The following is a 21707-nucleotide window of genomic DNA, read 5'->3' on the forward strand; positions in this document are numbered from 1 at the left end:
GTGATTTCATATGTTTGATAGTTTGTTGGAGTTCTCCCTTTACACCCGTTTTGATCAAAATTGAGACCACTCATGTGGTCGATCGATCTACAGCACATAACCCTTCAAAATCAATAATATTTGATAGACACAAATTGACATCTTATTTTTTTATGTCGGTTTACTAAAGTTGACCAACCAATGAACATCCCCAATCAACATATCACATTTGTGTCTTCATCAAATTATAAAAGTTGACTAATGAGTCATTTTGTATCAAGAGAGTTCAATAAGAAGAATTATTTTTCGAAGTTAGTTATATATTTTATATCGTTACAATTGATTAATCGTGATTAATATTTATTTCACGCAATTGTCTTCTAGAATATATTGTGTTCGATCACTTTATCTTTAAATCGAATCTCATATTTGTAATCACTTTCCCTTAATCATTCTTTAAAAACATTTATTTTGAACCAATTTAAAGTCTAAATATACAAATAAAACTTTTGGAGAATTTAAAACATAAAAGAAAAAAAAAAGTTTCAAGAACAGTTTGCTTATTAAATTTTTTGAAAAGTCAAATGGAATTAAATTAATGTCTAGGACACCATAATTATGATAGGAGTGTAAAGTTAATGTGTTTCCCATTTTGCCCCAATGAAACTTCTATAAGGACATTTAACCCAATCACCCTCTAATCCCAGCTCTCTCTCGAGCCACCATTTTTGCTTTACTCTATTCCAAATTTCCGATTCTTCTCTCTCCTTCACTGCCGTTGCCTCACTCCTCCAATTCCAATTCCATGAAATTGGAGTTGAATCATCCCTTTCCTTTCCTCGTTTTTCCCACATTGTTTCTTGTTTTCTTCCTCGGAAGCTTTCTCAAGCCCACGGCGTCTTCACCATCTGATTGCTTCGAGTTTCGTCACAATTTTCCGATCAATTGGGGTTTGCAGGAGGATTGAAGAAAAGGGGAGCAGCTGGATTTTGGAGTCTTACTTGGGTCCACGCCTTGACAGTCTTCACTGTGTTAGTTTCCTTTCTTGCTTGAGCCTTTAGTGCTTGCTTTGTAGAGAGCCAGCACTGTTGATTATATCTCTAGCTGGACGATTACTGTACGTGGACCGACGGAGTGGTTGTTGTGATGATTGATTGATGGAGTTTTAGCTTTAGTCTCTGTGTCTGGATTTGAGAGGTTTTGTCGGAGTGTTCGAGTGGACTGAACGGGTTCATGAATGGAAGGTTTTCGTTTTGAAAATGGATGAGCTGTTAGAGATTAGTGACGAGATTTAGGAAGTGGTAACGAGGCGGCGTTTTCTCGTCCGGGATGGATAGGATGGTTCAGGATCTTAGTAGGACTGGCGCCGTCGAGAGAGATGTCGAGCAGGTGCTTTTTTTTACATCTTCAATCCTTTTGTTCTGTTTCTACGTAGTTATCTGTGTAATTCGAGTTTCAGGAAAATGCCTATATTTTATGCTTAAGTTGTGATATTGTGCTTATTTTTGCTCTCGTTTGCATCATTAACCTTCTGTTTCCTATAATTATCCTGTCAGATGCTCACGTTAGTCGCCTTTGTTTTTTTTTTGGGTTTTGCCTTGTGTTGCTGCCAATTGTTACCTCCCTTCTCTTTTGACATCTCTTTCTCTAGTTCAATCAAGTGATACTCGCATCAGAAATCAAAATGTGATATAGGGATTTTGTTGGGTGTGTATATCTAGGGAGTGTCGCATCAACGGTCTAATGCCATTGTGGTGAGTTAGGGTAGGAGAGAAAGTTAGTTTTTGAGGTTAGTGTTCTTCTCGAGAGTGAGGGGAAGGGGGAGTTCTCAAGCTTCTGTGAGGTTAGGGGACTTGTAATTGTCTTAGGGCTGGTTTCTTGAATTCAATAAGACGTTCGATAATCGATTCTCATCAGATTGGTATTAGAGCAAGCACTCTGAGGAGAATCGAGAAAATGACACAAACAAGGATTGAGGAACGAATTGATGTGATGTAACCGGAATGCGAGTGAATACTCATAAATTGCCGGTGATCGAAGAGACTTTGGCGTCGTTAGGGAAGAATGTGGAATGGCTCAACATTCAGGTTGAACAACGAATGCTGAGGATAGGCAGAAGATCTTGGCGATGATAGCCAATGAAGTGGCTAAGGTTCATACATCGGCATTTGCTGTGATTGATGAGTCAACCGAAGAACTAAAGTAAATGAGGAGACCGGCGAAACACCGAATTTGTTGGCTGAAGTGAAGATGGAAACCAGAGATGTTACACAGGATCAAAGTAAGTTTAAGAAAGTGGAAATGCCGATTTTTTGTGAAACTGATTCGGATTCGGATTCGTGCAGATCACTACTTCAAGATCCATAAGTTGACAGAATCGAAGAAGTTAATTGTGGCAGTTTTTAGTTTCGATGGAGTTGCTCTCAACTGGTACAGGGCGAAGGAGGAACGAGAATCGTTCAAAGATGGGCAAGAGTTGAAGAAAAGGATATTGGTACGGTTTTGATTGTCGAGGGAAGGATCAATTTGTGGACGATTTTTGGCAATCAAACATGAAACGACGGTTGAGGAATATTAGAACCCCTTTGATAAGTTGGTAGTGCCATTGCCGCAATTGTCGAATGAAGTGTTGGAAGAGATGTTCATGAATGGGCTGATTCCTTGGATCAAGGCGAAATTTGAGTGCTAGGTGCCCATTAGGCTTGCAAATATGATGAAAATAGCCCAACTTATGGAAAATTGTGAATTGAATCGATCTGAAGCAGGCCTCAGAGTGCAAACGGTATTGGCACCATGGTTAAGAGATAATGGATTTTGTATTATGGCTATTCTTGTTGTTGTGAAACAAAGGAAATGCATTGGAGAAATAAAAAATTTGGAATGCTCGATCTTCTATGAGAAAAAAGCTGTCTTTGCTTTGAGTGGGGTCACTATCGATGTGATGTAATTCGCGTTCTATTCTCTCCCTTCTTCATTGGGGCTGTTTATCTCCTTTTTGGGTTCTTTTGTAACTGGCTAAACCCAAGACCAGTAGACGAAAAATGTGGTTTCCAGAGTATCATCCTAGAAGAAAATTGAGTTGGTTTGACTTTTCTTTGTTGATAGGGTGCTCTGGTTTGATGTTCCTTTGATTGTTGTTTTGTTTGGTCTTGTATTGGGGATCGTAAATTGATAATCCATCTTACATTTTTATGTTTTTCTCTCCCGTTTGTCATCCCCTTTCCCTTAGTTTTGGTTTCTTTTTCATTTGCCTAGGGTCTCCCCAAGGATCTTCATGTATCCCTTATATGGTTTATCTGTTTGTACTCTTTTTAAATATTTCATTTATCAATGAAATGGTTTCTTATAAAAAATTAATGACACCTGGAAATCCATCATATAGCCAAGGTGGGTAATCCTTCTTTCTTTTGGAAGGATGTGTGGCTGGGGAATACAAGCCTGCAATATCAATTTTCTCGATTATGATCTCTCTCAAGAAATTAGCCACCATTGCTGACTCATGGAACATTCACGCTGAATCTTGCAATCTCCACTTGAGAAGAAACTTATGGAGGGTGAAATTGCAGATTGGGCCACCTTATGCTCCCTTTTACAGCCCTTTAATGCCTCTGCCAGAGAGGATATATGGTGCTGAAATTCAGAAAGAGATGGCTCATTTCCATCTAAATCTTTGTCAATGGTCCATTCCTCCAATGATCAAAGCTCAGAAACAGGGTTTCAGCATCATGTATGGTCAGGATGCTATTAAAAAAAGGTTAAGCTTTTTTTTCTCTTTATTTCGGAGCTCAATCACTCTTGCATTAACACTTTCGACAAGCTACAAAGAAGATTCCTTTGGCTTTATTTATCTCCTAGCTGCTGTCCCATGCGTTGATCCAATACTAAAATGGAAATTCACCTTTTAGCAGCTGTGCCTTTGCTACAAAATTTTGGAAATATCTTCAAGGCACCTTCAGATGGGAATTTTCAATGCCCGGTTATTTTTCTTCTCTTTTCTCCCTATTACTATTGGACCATTCATACAAAAAGAATAAACAGATCCTTTGGCCGAATCACTTTCGGATTGCCTTTTGGAAACTTTGGTTGGGGCACAACGCTTGTATCTTCATGGACAAGAATTGTGACGTTGCTTGCTTTGTAGAATCTACATCTATTTGAGCTATCACGTGAGCAAATTGTTTACTTCTTTTTATAATTATAGATTATCTACCCTTGTTTATCAATGGAGGTATTATTTGTAATCATCAGAGATTGGAACTTCTTTTGTGTCCTTTTCATCACATCACTGAATGGTTTCTCCTTTATATAAAAAATAAAATGACACCTGCTCCTTTTGTCCTAGACAATAGTATAATTGGCACCTGCTTAAATTGACGAAGACCTTTGAGTTGGCTTTAGAGTTTAAACTTAAGATTGACCTTTTGAAATCCATGGTGGTCATAGATTAATGCAGATGATGGCTATCTTTATGAGTTGTGAAGATTTAGGCTTTCAATATCGAGGCTTCTTGTTTGGTTTTTGTGCATGTTTCTTGGGATAGTTTTAAGAAAGCTTTGTCTTGGTTGGTCCTCAATGTTGGAGAAGGTTTAGATGAAGCTGAGAAAGTGGAGGTTTGCCTCTATCTCCAGAATGGTCCTGTCACTCCTTTGTTCAGATGGTTCACGTAATCTCCCACCTATTTTCTCTCTGTGTTTTATGCTCCAAGTGTGGTGGTATCCAAGCGTGATTGACCAAATCTTAGAATTGTTTGTCTAAGGGAGAATCTCAATGAGTTGCTAGCAAGTTGGTTCGAAACAAAGGCGAGCTTCTTTAGATTAATGCTTCTGAAACTACTCTCTCAGACACTTGGTTAGAGCATGACCAAAGAATTTTTTAGATAGATAAATCATGGTTATATGGCTTTGAGCTTATCAAGATCAAAGCTTACTGATGGTGTTCCCTCCCAACAGCTTTTGAGGGCTATTCTTTCCAAGATATTTCCAACAATTGGGTTTTCTTTTTTTAGTAATTTTATGCGTTTTTGCTCCTTTATCTTGTGTACATTTTTGCTTTCAATTGTCTCTTTCTAGACACCTTGTCAGTCTGTTTTTACTTTATCTTGTACTCTTTCATTCATTAATGAGAAGTGTTGTTTCCTTTTTAAAATATAGGTTTTCCATATTATTGCTAGTTCTGTCCTTGATTAATCTAACTCCAATTTCCCTTTTATAAAATTTCTATATAGACGAGCACACAAGACTTTTGTGATAGATTCCCCATGCTTTATGATAATATTTTAACTCAAAGTTAATTCGGTAATGTTGCTAAGTACAGTATTTTTGCCTCTTTATTATTCTTAAAGGCTATTACTGCTTTGAAGAAAGGAGCCTACTTACTCAAGTATGGAAGAAGGGGGAAGCCAAAGTTTTGTCCTTTCCGCCTTTCCAATGTGAGTACAGTCTTGTTTCTCCAGATGAAAAAAGGAATACAAGAGCGTACAAGAGTGTAATGTTTAAGTGCATAACTGTGCAACTACTTCTATTTGTATTATCTTCTATTTCATATATAATTATGGCATGTTTGAGAGTTATTCTGAAGTGGTTAAAATCACTCGAAAAATGCCTTTAATAATTCAAAACCAATTTTACTAGTATGAAATTGCATTTAAAAGTATAAAATTGAACATCGAATTCATTTTAAGTGATCAGAAGGTGTGTTTCAAAGTGATTTTAAATATGACAAAAGTGATTTTAACCATTTCAAAATCACTCCCAAACATGGCCTTAGTATCAAACATATGGGTTTTTCTTCCGGTGTATTTTTCTTTTTACCTATTTTATGGATACAACCATGATCTGAATTTGTTGAAGTTGATTATGATGTCGTTATAACTATCCTTGATACTGCATATTAAAAAGAAACAAATGAGCAAAAGGAGTGCATTTAATGCTCTACCTAATTGTGGACTTGGCATTAGAGAGGCACTGATGACTAATACATTGAGTTGGTGTTGCCAAGTCTGTAGCTTGCAGAGTATTTATTGATGTTTATAAATAGGGTTAAGACTTTAGACCCATCAACCTTGTTACAATTGTGTATAAGATCTAGCTGTAACGACCTGATTTTCCAGGATGGGAATCGGACCACTACCATATGCACGCATAAACCTTAAAACAACATTTTCACAAAATTTTGATTAAATTCAAAAGAATAAAACAAATTTTTATTATAAAACCTATAACATAAAATCTCTGTTTGGGGTACCTCTAACCTTACTTAAAAATAAATTTAGGAAAAACAAAGAAAAAAACAAAACGGGAAAAAATACCCAAAGAATTTAAAAGTTTAATTACAAAGCTAAGACTTGCAAACGTAAGAAAAAAAAGAAATATGCGGAAGCATTGTCAAGTTTTTTCTTCTTGTCATTCGCCGCACAAAAGATTCCCTTTTTATGTGGGTTATGTGGAAAAGGCCTGTTTCGGGAATGAATACAATCTGATAGGGATGCTAACAGTCACCATCAATCCAACATGCAACATACACTGTCCAAACTTATAACAATTTTTATTGAAAACATTCCTCTAATGAATTCCCTGGGAACTTCTATAGTAAATGAACTGTACAGAATTGTGATTAGTCAAATATTGCAAAGCCCTGGTATCTATTACCAGTCATAATTGGAAGTAAATAAACTGTACAGAATTGTGATTAGTCAAATATTGCAAAGCCCCGGTATCTATTACCAGTCATAATTGGACCATAACGGAATTTCGGTCTATATCGGCACCATAATATCTGATTGGAGAGGAAGATTAGAATTAGAGATTGATCAAAAAGCAAGGATATGGGCTCGTGTGAGTAGGAAACATAAAATATCTATTCTAGTTCTATCATCAGCTATGGGTTCGAATCTAAGAGAAATTCTCGAGAATGTTTGCTACCCTGAAATTGGATCAAAAGAAAATGCCATTTTGGAGTTTTATCAACTATTTTCTTATGTAGGCAGAGATCTGGTATTTTCGGAATCCTTATGTAACGAATTACAAAAGAAGTTCTTTCAACAAAGATGTGAATTAGGAAGGATTGGTCGACGAAATTTGAACCAAAGACTTAACAGTCATCAATCAATCAATCATAGCAGAACATTCCATCACAATAGAAACAAGCCCTCCGTGCAAACATAATCTTAACACCAACTTGGGTTCGAGGACAATCGGTAGTAAACCACTTACCTCAAATTTAAACCCAAGCAACTTAGCAACTTGGGTTCGGAACGGCGTCGGACGTCGGGATGGTGCGGCGGAACGGCGTCAAACTGTGACCGGTGGAACTGGCCGCACAAATGGTGGCGGCTGATGAGGCTTTCAGTCGAAGGCCGGTGGTGAGGCGTGTGGGCGGTCCGAGTTATGAACGGTAGAGGAAAGAAGAAAAAAGAAAAAAGAACAATGGGGGAAGGGTTCGGCGTTGCTATTCACGAGGAAGGAGGGAAGAGTTTTTTTTCCTTCTCTTTCTTGTCCTTTTGCTTTGCACACTCCATGAGAAGATAACACACACATATATTATTTTCCTCTCTCCAAAACCCTATATATATATACACACCCGTTTTCTTTTCTTTTCCTTTTCCAACTTCCGAAATCCCCCACATTAGATTCCAAAAGCCAAATCTCAACCATCTTCCAACTAAAAAATTATCTTAATCCAATTACTCAATTCCAAATATAAATTCACCGATTGATTTAAATCCAAATCAAATTCAAATAAAAACCAACCCTTCCAAATCCTTCAATTAATTTAAATAAAACTCCTAGTTCCTTGCCATACTAATTTGCAATTGAATTATTGAAGTACGATAACTCTGTTTTTTTTCTCACATCACAACTCAAGAAAATTAAATAAATTTTTCCCAGAAAACTTGGGTTGTCACAATAGCTAAGGTGTTGGCTAGCAAATTGAAAAAGGTTCTCTCTTGGACAATCTCTATTTCATAGGGTGCTCTCATTGCGGGAAGGCATTGACTAGACCCTTAATGCTAATGAGGCTATTGGGAATTATAGAAGAGGGAGTCATCTTTAAGATTGTCTTTGAGAGAACTTCTGACCACATGAATTAGAACTTTCTTGACAAAGTCCCCGCAAAGAAAGATTTTGGGTATAAATGGAGATATTGGATTTGGAGTTGCATCAAAGTGGCAAATATTCCATTCTCATAAATGGAAGGCCTAGGAGTAGGATTTGAGCTTTGGGAGACCTTGGATTGGGGTATTTTTTTGGACTCCACCTTCATGCATCACTACTTTTCATAAGTATCATGCAAGAATGCATATAGCTTTATTTATTTTTTTAATAATGTAACTGTAATCTCGTCTTTTGTGTGATTGTGGTTGTTATTGGTGGATACTGAATTAGCCATCGTTCTGAATTTCACTTGCACTCCCATTGCAAATATCTGAGTAATATCTTTATGGTTTCAGGATGAGTCTATTTTGATATGGTTCTCTGGGAAAGAGGAGAAGCACCTTAAACTAAGTCACGTCTCTAGAATTATTTCTGGGCAACGGACTGTAAGTTTTCAATTCAAAAGAATTATTATTTGCGAGTCTGCAATTTAAATAAATTAACTACGATTTTTGAGTATCCAATTCAAAGTAATTATCATTTGCTCTTATCGAAAATAATTATCATTTGCGGGTCTACATCTGTAAATAACTATTCTTTGTGAATGTTATTATTGATAGACAGTGACATTTTGCTATACTTGAAAATATTTTCAGCAGTTTTACTATTTAAAACAATTACCCTAATAATAATAATAATAATTAAAAAAAAAGAAGAAGAAGAAGAGGAAGAAGAAGAAAGCATATGGTACGGTAGACTGGAATTTTCTCCTCAAAGTGCTCCATAGGAAAGGGTTTGGCAGAAGATGCACCTACAGGATTTAAAGTCGTATATCAAACACTTTTTTCTCATTGCTTGTAATTGGTAAGCCTACAGGTCTTATTAAGGCTTTCCATAGATATCAGGCAATAGATCCTCTTGGCCCATTCTTGTTTGTGTTAGTTGTAGATGTGTTTAGTCAGCATGCTCTATAAGGAGACTAGTGACAGGCGTCTTGATTGGTAAAGATAACATCCACATCAATCACCTCCATTTTGACAGCTTATGATATTCTTCCCATATATTCCTATGTATTCTTATATGAATGATGAAGATGGAACCTCTATATCAACGACCTTAAAAGCCTATTTCTATGGGGCAAGCAATAAGTTGTATTCCTGAAATGTGCTAATTAATTGCAGTTCTAATTTTTTTCAGCCTATCTTTCAAAGATATCCCCGGCCTGAGAAGGAATGCCAATCATTTTCTCTAATATATAATGAGAGATCGCTTGATTTGGTTAGCCTTTCTTTCACTTATTTACAGTAGTACTGAACTTTTTCTTCTTTTGATGCTCTTTGGTGTTCTATAAGAGCTGGTATATGAGTAACTCTATGGGTTCTTATTAATGATATACTAGATATGCAAGGATAAAGACGAAACTGAGGTTTGGTTTAGTGGCTTAAAAGCATTAATTTCGCGTATCCATAATCGAAAGTGGAGAACTGAATCACGGAGTGATGGGATGCTGTCTGAAGTAAATAGTCCTAGAACATTTACACGAAGAAGTTCTCCCCTGCATTCCCCATTTAGCAGCAATGACAGCTTGCAGAAGGTATATATTTCTTTAGTATTCCAATTCTTCTCAGAATTTTCAAATTGAATTAAAGTAATATATATTATTACATAAATTTTCAGGAAGGTGGAGAGCATATTAGACTTCACAGTCCTTATGGAAGTCCTCCAAAATATGGTTTGGATAAGGCTTTATCAGATTTAATGTTGTATAATATTCCTCCTAAAGGTTTCTTCCACTCAGATTCTGCAAGTGGTTCCGTTCATTCTTTGTCATCTGGAGGCTCAGATAGCCTGCATGGGCACATGAAAGCAGTTCCAATGGATGCTTTTAGGGTTAGTCTATCTAGTGCTGTCAGCTCATCAAGCCAAGGTTCAGGAAATGATGATTGTGATGCCTTGGGGGATGTTTTTATTTGGGGGGAAGGAACTGGTGAAGGTGTCCTTGGTGGTGGAACTCGTCGAGTTGGAAGTTCTTTTGATAGCAAAATGGATTCTTTGCTGCCAAAAGCCTTAGAGTCTGTAGTAGTACTTGATGTACAAAACATTGCCTGTGGTAATCGTCATGCTGCCTTGGTGACCAAGCAAGGTGAAGTTTTCTCCTGGGGCGAGGAATACGGAGGCAGGCTTGGGCATGGAGGAGATTCTGATGCTCATCATCCAAAGCTTATCGACGCCCTCGGTAATTTAAACATTGAGCTAGTAGCTTGTGGTGAATATCATACGTGTGCTGTTACACTGTCTGGTGATCTGTATACATGGGGTGATGGCACCTATAATTCTGGCCTTCTTGGGCATGGAAAAGAAGTAAGTCACTGGGTTCCAAAACGAGTAACTGGCCCCTTACACGGCCTACATGTATCATCTATCTCTTGTGGACCTTGGCATACAGCACTGGTGACATCTGCTGGAAAATTATTTACATTTGGTGATGGCACATTTGGTGTTCTTGGTCATGGAGATCGAGACAGCATTTCAATACCTAGAGAAGTGGAGTCTCTCAAAGGTCTACGTACTGTCCGAGCTGCTTGTGGTGTTTGGCATACAGCTGCAGTTGTAGAAGTTATAATTGGAAATCCAGGTTCGAATAGCAACTCTTCAGGGAAGCTGTTTACTTGGGGGGATGGAGATAAAGGTCGGCTAGGGCATGGTGATAAAGAGGCAAGGCTTGTGCCTACTTGTGTTGCTGCTCTTGTTGAACCGAACTTTTGTCAAGTTGCTTGTGGACATAGTTTAACGGTAGCACTTACAAATTCTGGCCATGTCTACACTATGGGAAGCCCTGTTTATGGTCAGCTAGGGAATCCTCAGGCAGATGGAAAGCTTCCAGCACGAGTTGAAGGAAAACTCTCAAAAAGCTTTGTGGAGGAGCTGGCTTGTGGTGCTTACCATGTTGCTGTTTTGACTTCTAGAACTGAGGTTTACACATGGGGCAAGGGGGCGAATGGTCGTTTAGGTCATGGCAGCACTGATGATAGAAATACTCCGACATTAGTTGAGGCTCTTAAAGATAAGCAAGTTAAAAGTATTGCTTGTGGCACCAATTTCACCGCAGCTATTTGCCTTCATAAGTGGGTTTCAGGTGTTGATCAATCCATGTGTTCTGGTTGCCGTCTACCATTTAACTTTAAAAGGAAACGCCACAACTGTTATAACTGCGGTCTTGTCTTTTGTCATTCTTGCAGCAGTAAGAAGTCTCTCAAGGCTTCAATGGCACCAAACCCCAACAAAGCATATCGTGTTTGTGATAATTGCTATCATAAACTAAAAAAATTTATTGAAATGGACGCTTCTTCCCAGTCTTCACTGAGCAGAAGAGGAAGCCTTAATCAGGGATCAACTGAACTTGTGAACAAAAATGATAAGTTGGACTTGAAATCTCGGTCTCAACTAGCCAGGCTTCCTTCTGTTGAATCATTCAAGCAGGTGGAAAGTCAGTCTTCAAAGAAAAACAAGAAACTAGAATTTAGCAGCAGTAGGGTCTCACCAATTCCTAGTGGAGGCTCTCAGCGGGGAGCTCTTAATATCTCTAAATCTTTCAACCCGGTCTTTGGATCTTCAAAGAAGTTCTTTGCTGCATCTCTTCCTGGATCTAGAATTGTTTCTCGAGCTACATCTCCAATATCTAGGCGCCCCAGCCCTCCACGATCAACTACTCCTACTCCTACTCTTGGAGGACTTACCTCTCCAAGGATTGCAGTGAATGATGCTAAAAGCACAAACACCAGACTTAGCCAGGAGGTTATTAGATTAAGGGCTCAGGTAATTTCTTTATTTTTTACTGCTTTTAGTCCCTTATTGGCATTTATGTGATTTGATTAGTTAAAACTGCAATGACGTTTTGGAAGTGGCAGTGTATTTTTCTTGTTATCACTGGTACATGTACGTCTGTTCTTTTCTGAGCATAACTTCTCCTCGATCCTTTTCTTGTTCTAATTTGTTTAGAAAATGCTGGGGTATATCCATCAGAAAATGCTGGAATGGAGATCTAGGTATGAACTTTGAAAGGGCTTTTCTCAACTGAGAGAATCAGAGGAATGGTCTTCCCTTTCTTTAGGGTGCTCCTACCCCTAGAAATGTCATGTATTTTTTTACAGGCAAAAATTTTCATTGAGAAAAAAATGAAGGAATACATGAGCTTAAAAAAACTAAGCCCACAAAAAAAGACATCTCTCTATAGGAAAGGACTCTAGCTATGCAAAATAATGTCTTTATAGTAGTTACAAAAGGTCTTTGAAGTTGAAGTCCACAAAGAATCATGAAAGCGAACAAGAGACCAATTCTCACTAAGGTCCCTAGTGAGGTTTGGTCTTTGGTGATGTTTCATGTTTCTCTTTGGGCTTAAGGTTTTTTGTAATTACGCTCCAGGTAATATCTTACCTAGTTGGAAACCCTTTCTTTAGAGGAGATGCTATGGGCTTTTTTTTTTTAAAATTTATTTTTGTATGCCCTTGTATTCTTTCATTTTTTCTCAATGAAAGCAGTTGTTTCTATACTAAGATAATAATAATAAAAAAAAACTAAGGTCCCTATCCCCCTCTGAAAGTCCTATCATTCCGCTCACCCCAACAAATCCATAAAATCATATATATCCCAGCAAGCCATAAGAAGCGACCCTTCTCCCCACGAGGCAGATCGAGGAGGAACTCCTTGATCATACTATTAGTATCCCTCTAACGAACGACCAAAATGCCAAACGTCTAAAAAATAGCTCCAACCCCAAGAAATGTCATGTATGGAACTAAGACAATTCAAAGATGTCAAAGACCCTTAATTGTTTTTCGCTCTCCATTCATCTCAATTGCACTTCAACATTTTTCATGAAGAGATAACCAGCAGTGTTTGTATAGGAATAAGCAAATCCTCGAGACAAATGAACTTTTTGGGATCTTAAACGCTTAGCACCACCTATTGCAATGGGAGACTTTGAAGAAGGGATTATCCATATATCTCTTACCTCAAGGTTTGTGTTGATTATAGAAGCTGGAACCATAGTTTGGCTCACTAGTCCAAGGGAAAATTGACCAAATTGTACCCAGACAATTCAATCCTCACTGAAATTTGGTTTGAAAGAATTCAGAGTCTTCCAAGATGAATCAGGAGCTCCCTTTACAAGTCTTTTTTTTCTCTGAAAAAATTTTCAATTCAAGATTTATGTTTAAATTGGAATGCTTTTTGTTTTTCCAACTTAGTCTATTTATTTAGAAGGATGTCGTCCCAATTCTTCTTTTGTATTTGCATATGTACTTGTTATTGTTCTCTTGTACTTCGAGCATCAGTCTCTTTTCATTTATTCAATGAAATTTTATTTTCATTAAAAAAACAGAAACAATTTCATTTATTAATAAAATAAAATGGAGTAAAAACTCCAACACCTATCAGTGATTAAAACAAAGCTCTCCAATTGGAGATTAGATAAGCTGCTATAATGGACAAAATAATGCCAGATTTGCACCCAAAAATTGAAAAAAAAAAAAAAAAGAAGAAAGAAAGAAAGAAAAACGATAGAGAGAACATATTCCAGATAGTGATCAAGAGAGGTGAAGGAGTCCATGAAAAGACGACCATTAAGCTTGCTCCAAAGTGCCAAAGAAATGCTCGATTGAGAGCCAACCAAAGAGTCCTTTTAACACCACCAAATGAATGTCTCACTAAAAGAGTAGCAAGAAGATAAAAAATATTGTTAGGAAAAGGCAAGGACCAGCTAAAAGCCCCCAACTTAAGCAGCCAAAAAGCCCCCATTGTTATGTCTGTCCTTTTCTCGGCACCAAATTCAGGCAACACACCAAGAAGGAGAAAGTTGCATATAAGGCATTTGTCATTGGAGTCGATCAGATGTTCTAACAATGCCAAGACTTAGCTCCCGAAGGAAAATTTAAATTTTCTTAGGGTAATGATCAGACCAAATAACTGAATAAAGATCTTTAAAAACCGAATCAAGAGTGCCCATCAAATCACCCATGAGAGACTTAAGAGGAAAACTCAAAGACATCCAAAGGCTAGGACCAAGTATGAGGTGATGAACAAACCCTGTCTGAAGACAAGAAATGAGAAAGGTTAGCCCATTCAGCTACCTCCAACTCATTAAGATTACAACGATGACGCAAATCCCAAGCTTATGAGTCTGCAACCTATGCATTAGCCAGTAGCCTTGGTGTCATTAGGATGAAGAGCAAGACGAAAATGTTGAGGAAAAATAGTGGAAATAACACGACAACTGAGCCAAGAGTCTTTCCAAAAGGAAATAAAGATTCCATTACCAAGACATTGCTGTACATGAGGAGTCGTTGAGTCAATAGTCTGACAAATAAAGCGCCAAGGGGACTTACAAGTGCCATGGCGAATAGGGGTAGGCCAGTTGCTCCCATTACTAAATTCATAGTACTTGGCATCAATAAGCATTCTCCAAAGAACATTCTCTTCATGAAGAAATCTCCAAATTGTAAATCCGAATGCTTTTAAGATCATAGACTTGATGACAACTTATCTAGGATATCCTATGGGTTTTCCTATGTAAAATGTGTTGGAGGGTGGTTGTCTTGTAGGATGAATTGAGGTGCTCATTAATTGGCTTGAGTACCCAAAATTATGTACAAGAAAAAACTGCTCTTCAAACATATTTTTTTGCTTTTAATATTAATGCCAAACTCTTGGTATTTTTTGCAATCTTCTTTGACCTCAATTTCGTTGATGCCTTAATTTTTCTTTTTGAAAGTCCATGCCTGTTCCAAGGCCCAAACTTTGGGGACTTCAAGAATTTTCCTTATTAAGCTCACCCTAAAGTTCAAATATGCGTCTCCTAAGTAGGTGTTACTTGGAGACCACGGGCCTTAGCCAATCTGGCAACCCCTTGGGGATGTTGATGCCTTATTCCTTACCCCTTGTTTTCCTGTTTGTTACTATATCATTATTATCATTATTGTTGTTTTTAACATTATTAATAAATGACAGAAGAAAATCCCAAATTTATTCACAGGGCATTTCCTTAATATTATAATTGTTTTTTTCTTTAATCAAGGTGTATCCTTATCAATACAAATTTGTGCATGAAACGGTTTACAATAGAGGAGTATACCCGTAATCTTCTGATAGTGTTGTCTTTGGCATATGATTATTTCATTTTCTATACTCAACAGGACACACTATTTGGTGTATCCCTCTTCTACTTCTTGGTCCAATTTTACCAATAGTCTTATCTAAAAAATCATTTGGGAAATAATAGACTAAATAATATAGTGTTAGAGAATAAGTTTTCTCAACCGAATATTCTCAGGTTGAAAACCTTACACGCAAGGCACAACTTCAAGAAGTTGAGCTAGAAAGAACAAGTAAACAGTTGAAGGAAGCAATATCAATAGCAAGTGAGGAGGCTGCAAGATGTAATGCAGCCAAAGAAGTGATCAAGTCACTAACTGCGCAAGTAAGTTGGTTTTTTTAATGAGCTATTCTACTAAAGTCATGATTCCCATTATATGACTGCACAAATAGGTATTATATTTGCTAAACTCAATTAATCTGAGAACATAATTCCCTAATAATTCCCTACCTAACAAGCACTTATATTATGTAAACTATCTACCTCCAACAGCAGTACATTAACGATGATTCAGGCTTGTAGTTCTAAAACCAAGAAAGAAAAAGGAAAGGAGTACATGATTTGAACTCTGAAGTAATTGAATTGTTAAAGTGTATCCTGCCCATGATTTCTAACACATGTTGATTTCCAGGAGTAAAGAAAGAAAAAAAAACATATTTTGGTTTCGTTACTAATAATCCTGAGAATAAATTTTAGGAACTGCACTTTTTAATTGTTAATTAAAAAACTCTAAGTTGTCGAGCTTGTTTTTTTTTGTTCTTTTTTCCATTTATTTTTATTCTCGGACGTTTGTGTCCTGGTCACAAATTTTCTAACTGTTTTTCCATTTATTTTCATTTGTCATTTTTTTCAGTTGTTTGATCCAAGTTTAGTTCATCATCTTTAAGAAATCCAAGTTATCTTGCCTGTGTTGTGTGTTCTATTCCAACAAAGCATTTATTTTGATGAGCTAGGTTACTCAAAATTGAAATTATGTCTCGAACAAGTTGCTCCATTTTTTTCAGGATATGTGTTACATTTCAGTCTTATTCCCTTAATGTTATCCGAGAATGTCAGTGAGTACTAATTTTTTTTTTTTCTATCGGATGGTGAACAGCTGAAGGAAATGGCTGAGAGGCTGCCAGTTGGAGCTGCTTGTAACATTAAATCAACTCTTGCCTCTTTCAGCTCCGGTCCCACCTTCAATCATTTGATCAACACTTCTATAGACCAATTAAGTGGTCAAGAAACATCCTTAGAGACAGACTCAAACAGTTCAAGTGTCCAGTTGCTTTCTAATGGATCGAGCACCACAAATAACCAGTCTTCAACTCAAAGCAAATTGAGTCAATTGGATTCAACAAAGAACGGAAATAGAATTAAAGAAACTGAAACTCGCCAAGAAGCAGAATGGGTTGAGCAAGATGAGCCTGGTGTGTATATTACACTCACCTCACAACCAGGAGGTGTCAAGGATCTTAAGCGAGTTCGTTTCAGGTAAGCATGTTTTACCCAATGTTATACCCAGTTCCCATAAAATACTGCTGCTGGTGTCCATGGTAGGAGACCTACTGGTTGAAACTCATGATAACTAAGTAGTTTTTGTTCGCTCAGCCGTCCATTTCTTGATTGTGAATACTTCCAGGTTGTTTGATAATAAAGAACAGACTTCAAAATTATTCTTACAAATAAAAAAGAAGATTATTAAGGCCCCTTTGATAATCATTTGGTTTTTAGTTTTTGAAAATTAAGCCTATTTCTTCTCAATCTCTTACGATGGGTTTCATCTTAAGAAAATAATTTAATTCTTAGCCAAATTCCAAAAACAAAAACAGATTTTTAAAAACTACATTCTTTTTTTAATTTTATTTCTAGTTTTCAAATTTGGCTTGGTTTTTGAAAACATCGGTAGAGGGTGGATAATAAAGCAAAAAAACTTAGAGGTAGAACTGATGTTTATATGCTCAACTTTCAAAAATCAAGAATCAAATGTTTATCAAACAGGACCTAAATAGGTAGTAGGCTAACTCTATTTTAAATTAGAAAGCTAAACACAAAATTATTTTCAAAACAAGACCTACAAAATTATTATCAAACAAGACCTACAATGTGTAGTTCCCTGCATCAATATTAGAAGCAGTGTTTTTTTTTTTTTGGAGAAAGTTTGGTTATGGTGATGTCATAAGTGTGGAGTATCAATTACAGTTTAGAGCTTCTTGGTGATGTCATAGCAACTGCAAATTCTGTTCCAGTTATCCAATTTCTATGATCATTTATAATTGGGAAGTTCTTGTAATTAGCGTCTTTCAGAGGGGGTTAATCTCTTCCCCCACCTTAGGTACAGAGCCGTGCGATGGGCACAGAGCGAACTATTCTTTCGCCTTTTACCCTTCCCCCACCTTAGGTTGTCATTTATCTTGCCTAAACAGTGTGGAGTTTTTTCCAGTTTTGAGTATCAAATGCGCATACTCTTGCAACATTACTTTATTTATTTCTTTCTCATTTCAAATCAATGGTTAATGCTAAGTTCATACGAGAGGCAGTATTGAACTTAAGCTTTGAACTTCTTAGATATAGTAGTGACTTAAGAATACTTTGATTTTAATTTTCATTTCTTATGATTTTGTTTGTTCGTACATTCGATCATGCAAGCATCGACTACTTTATGATCTTTTCTCCATGCAAAACTTTCTCTGAATTTTACATGACTGGTTCATGTTGGATGCAGTCGGAAGCGATTTACGGAGAAACAAGCAGAGCAATGGTGGGCAGAGAACCGTGCACGAGTTTACGAACGATATAATGTACGTGTGATGGACAAGTCTAGTATAGGCATTGGAAGTGAAGAGTTGACTCATTGACTTGTGCAAACAGCCATAGAAACCAAATCATTTTGTATATGGATGGAAAACAAAAGGTTTGTTCAATTTCCAAGCTCTACTTAACAACTGGGTCATATTGACCGTTGAGATTTAGATTGGAACTATCATGATATAGGTTTTAAGAAAGGGACAAGATTTGGTACAATTAGAGGGAAAATTAGATGAATTTGATGATTTGTTTTCGAATGTCGATTTCTCATTTCTTTCAGGTTTAGTGTTTTTCTTTTTTTCCATTCTTCCCCTGTATGGCTTTGTGTGGGGGTTAAGAGAAATGTAAATACTACTAGTTGCTCTCTATTGATGAAATCAGTTTCAGTTTAAATTCTAAAAGCATCTTCCCCTCCTTTCTTCCCCCTCTTTCAAGTCAAATTCTAAATCTTGATTACTTACATTTATTCCTTTTTCATTCAAACATATCATTTACTCAGTGAAGTTCTCTGTTTAGGTTTATCTAGAATTCTTTGTTTGAGAATGATTTTGTTTTTAGTTTTTCAATTTTTAAAAATTATGGATTTCAACTCGTGCCACGAGAATTTTCAATTCTCTGCTCTACCAATTGATCTATCCCGACCGTTTTTGACACATTATTCTTATTTTAATAGATGACTTTGGTTTATGCCAAACGTAAATAAGGAAAAAAAGGTATTCCAAAGTCTTATTTTTGTTTTAGTACAATAAACAATATTGTTAACTATTCAAAAATCATTTAAATATTACAAAGGGAATAACTTGTGCAAGGATGTTTATATGTACTTGTATCATATACAATAAATACCACAAACCTTGTGATAAGATTAAAAATTCGCTGAGCTTGTAAAAAAGTCAAGTGAATGAGAAACATAATGAATTATGAATTGCTAATGTAGGGATAAATAATTAAAGAGGGCAACAAGCCTTATAAGGGTTTTGGGATAGAGAAGTCAAAACTGTAAATATCATATTATACTTCAAATAGGCGATGACATTGTTCTTATTTTATGGTGTTGATACACCTTTGTTTTTTTTAGTTTTAAAAGGTTGGGTTAGATATTTAAAATGTTTTAAAAAAAAGTGGATTAAAAAAAACGTTTTAGTTTTCCAAAATTATCGTTTTTAGCTTTAAAAACTTGATTATATCTTTTTAAAACATTTTCAAATTGGATTTGCTTTCAGGGTTTGTAAATTTTCTAAGGTTATGCAGTCAAATCAATACTCTCAATAGGTTATGTTCATACATTCTAAGTTTTAAACCAACTTTGTAACGAACATTTTATTATTATTATTTAAAAAATTGTAACACAAGTATATATATAATACATACATTTTAAAAAAAAATCTGTCCAAGGCTAATTCTTGTAGGTGTTTCTTCACAATAATTATGGTGATAATTATGATGCAGAAAATGCCAATTCAAATTAAATGTATTGAAAACGATGTTACTGCATAGATCGGAATTCAAAATCCCCCTGTTTTCATCTATTTTAGTTTAGTTTTAATTTAGGTTTATGAAATTTAAATAAAATAGAAATAAGGAGTCTTTATGTCAGTTACAAAGGGTCTCGATTAGAAAGCGAAGATTGGGTAAAATATGAATCCTTTTTTATTGAAGGAGATGCAATAACATGAGTGTAACCAGAACTGTGCCTAAGAAATACTCTTCTAAGATTACACTTTTTTTTATCCTACAATTAGTGCATCAAGAGATAGTCATGGAGACAAGCCATGTAAATAACCAAAGAAGCCATAGAAAAGAGCTTGCCATAGTCACACTTGAGAAAGAGTTTGAAAGGTATTACACTTTAGTTTCAAAGGTTGTCTCTCCAAAATAAAGAGTTGTACTGCTTTCACAAACGATTAATTGATGCATATACATCGGTGCAAAGAAAAAAATCTTCTAGTCTATACAACTAACCAAATGAGCACTACCAAGTTCAAGCACATTGCTAACAAAGTTATACTAAATTACTAATTAAGAGAGTCAAGTGTCAAGTAACCAAAACAAGAAAATGTGCAATTCTCAAGAATCATTTTCATCATTCAGCCTAAGCACAAAGTTGGGTTCCTCAAATGGCCAAGAAAACGAAGGTGATGGAGGTTTCCAACGCAATGGAGAGCATGGAGGTGAATGTTGTTTAGCAAATAACTTTGACCAATTATCACACTCGTGCACGAACAATTCATCCGAGTCAAGGTAACATTGTGAGGTATCTTCATCTTTCTATAGTATAAAGAGATCCACCAATCATTAAGACAGTAATAACAAAGTTTAAGCAAGAAAATTGCAATGATATAACTCGTGGAAGCATCAACGAACAAAAACATAAAAGAATCATGCTAGAGCTTGTACAATATGATAGACATTGTTAATATTAAGGATACAGCGACCAAATTTCAACTAATGACCAGTGTAGGAGTATTGAAGGAGAAAAAGATACATTAACTACTAATCAATGATAGGGATAATAACAAAACTTTAGAAGTACAGGGACAACTTGATAAGAAGATTTACAGGGATTGAACAAAACTAAAATACTTCTGATATTCCTAGCAATATCTTCATTCTTCTTAAATGAATGAAAATATCTTTACAAAAATGAATGACAATAGGCGAACTGCAAACATTCAAAATCATAAGAAAAAATTATAGTTTTGGAACTATGGAGTAAAATGAAGAAAAAGATACACACGAAGGATAATCATATCTTATCAAGCAAACTAAACAATTTATCTTTTATTTATTTTAATGAAAAGAAATGACTTTCATTCTGAACAAACGAAAGAATACACAACAGCAATATGAAACAGGAACGTCCAAACTAAAAAGAGCCAAAGGAACAAAAAAGTAGAAGAAACACAAGAAAAGTACAAAAATGGGATCCAGTTAAGAAGAATACGAGACAAGGGTAATCACTAAATTCCTCTAATCAAAGTCCAAACCTCTTCTCAAGGACTTCTCTCGTCACTGAAAATTCTTTTATTTATCCTACCCCAGATGTTTTATAAAGCCAGAAAGAACGTTCTTAGAAATATCCCTCTATCATGAAAAGGGGGGTTGGAATAACACCTTTCCTATCATAGTCATGCATGACCTGCTGCGAGCCATTTGAATACAAAAGACTAAAAATCTATCCCAAATCACTCTAGAAAATTAGAGATCAAATAAACTTTCTGCAATGTTCATGGATACTCTAGAGTCTAGACCTCCAAGACCAAGGCAAAGCAAAAGATGACATCGAGACACGAACCATGGTGTTAATTCTCCCATGGGAGAGCTGCCAAAGAAAGGAGAACAAAGAGACTGTTGGAGGGTTTGACCCTATACAAGAGAGGAAAAAACAACACAAAAGTTCTCTAGATGGACTAGGAGACCAAGAGCTAATATCTCTCGCTACTAACAAGGGCAGAAATTGTGGCCAGCAAAGAAAGGAGCAAATGGGCATCCACGGATTCAAGGGCAGCCAAATGCAACACTAAACGATGAAGAGTCCCTGGAGAGAATAAGGATAGACCCTATGGGTGAAAACTTAAGTGAGGAAAGATGATAAAGATGGGAAAGATGCAACAAATGTGTTTCTCTCAACCAACAATTTCAAAAGAAAATAGGCAAACCATCCCCAACAATGTACCAAAAACAACTCAAAAAAA

General features: G+C 36.2%; 1 protein-coding gene across 1 annotated transcript; it reads left to right on the plus strand.

The window, feature by feature from the left end:
* Positions 1–666: 666 nt before the first annotated feature.
* Positions 667–18413, plus strand: LOC120071699 (PH, RCC1 and FYVE domains-containing protein 1). Its single transcript, XM_039024081.1, has 9 exons — positions 667–1368; positions 5321–5407; positions 8429–8518; positions 9270–9350; positions 9472–9666; positions 9750–11888; positions 15400–15546; positions 16319–16698; positions 17930–18413. The coding sequence occupies exons 1-9, from the start codon at positions 1309–1311 to the stop codon at positions 18060–18062; spliced, it is 3312 nt and encodes a 1103-aa protein (XP_038880009.1). The 5' UTR covers positions 667–1308; the 3' UTR covers positions 18063–18413.
* The last annotated feature ends 3294 nt before the right edge of the window (positions 18414–21707 follow it).

The sequence above is a fragment of the Benincasa hispida genome, chromosome 2, assembly GCF_009727055.1.
Source record: "Benincasa hispida cultivar B227 chromosome 2, ASM972705v1, whole genome shotgun sequence".
NCBI classification, from domain to species: Eukaryota; Viridiplantae; Streptophyta; class Magnoliopsida; order Cucurbitales; family Cucurbitaceae; genus Benincasa; species Benincasa hispida.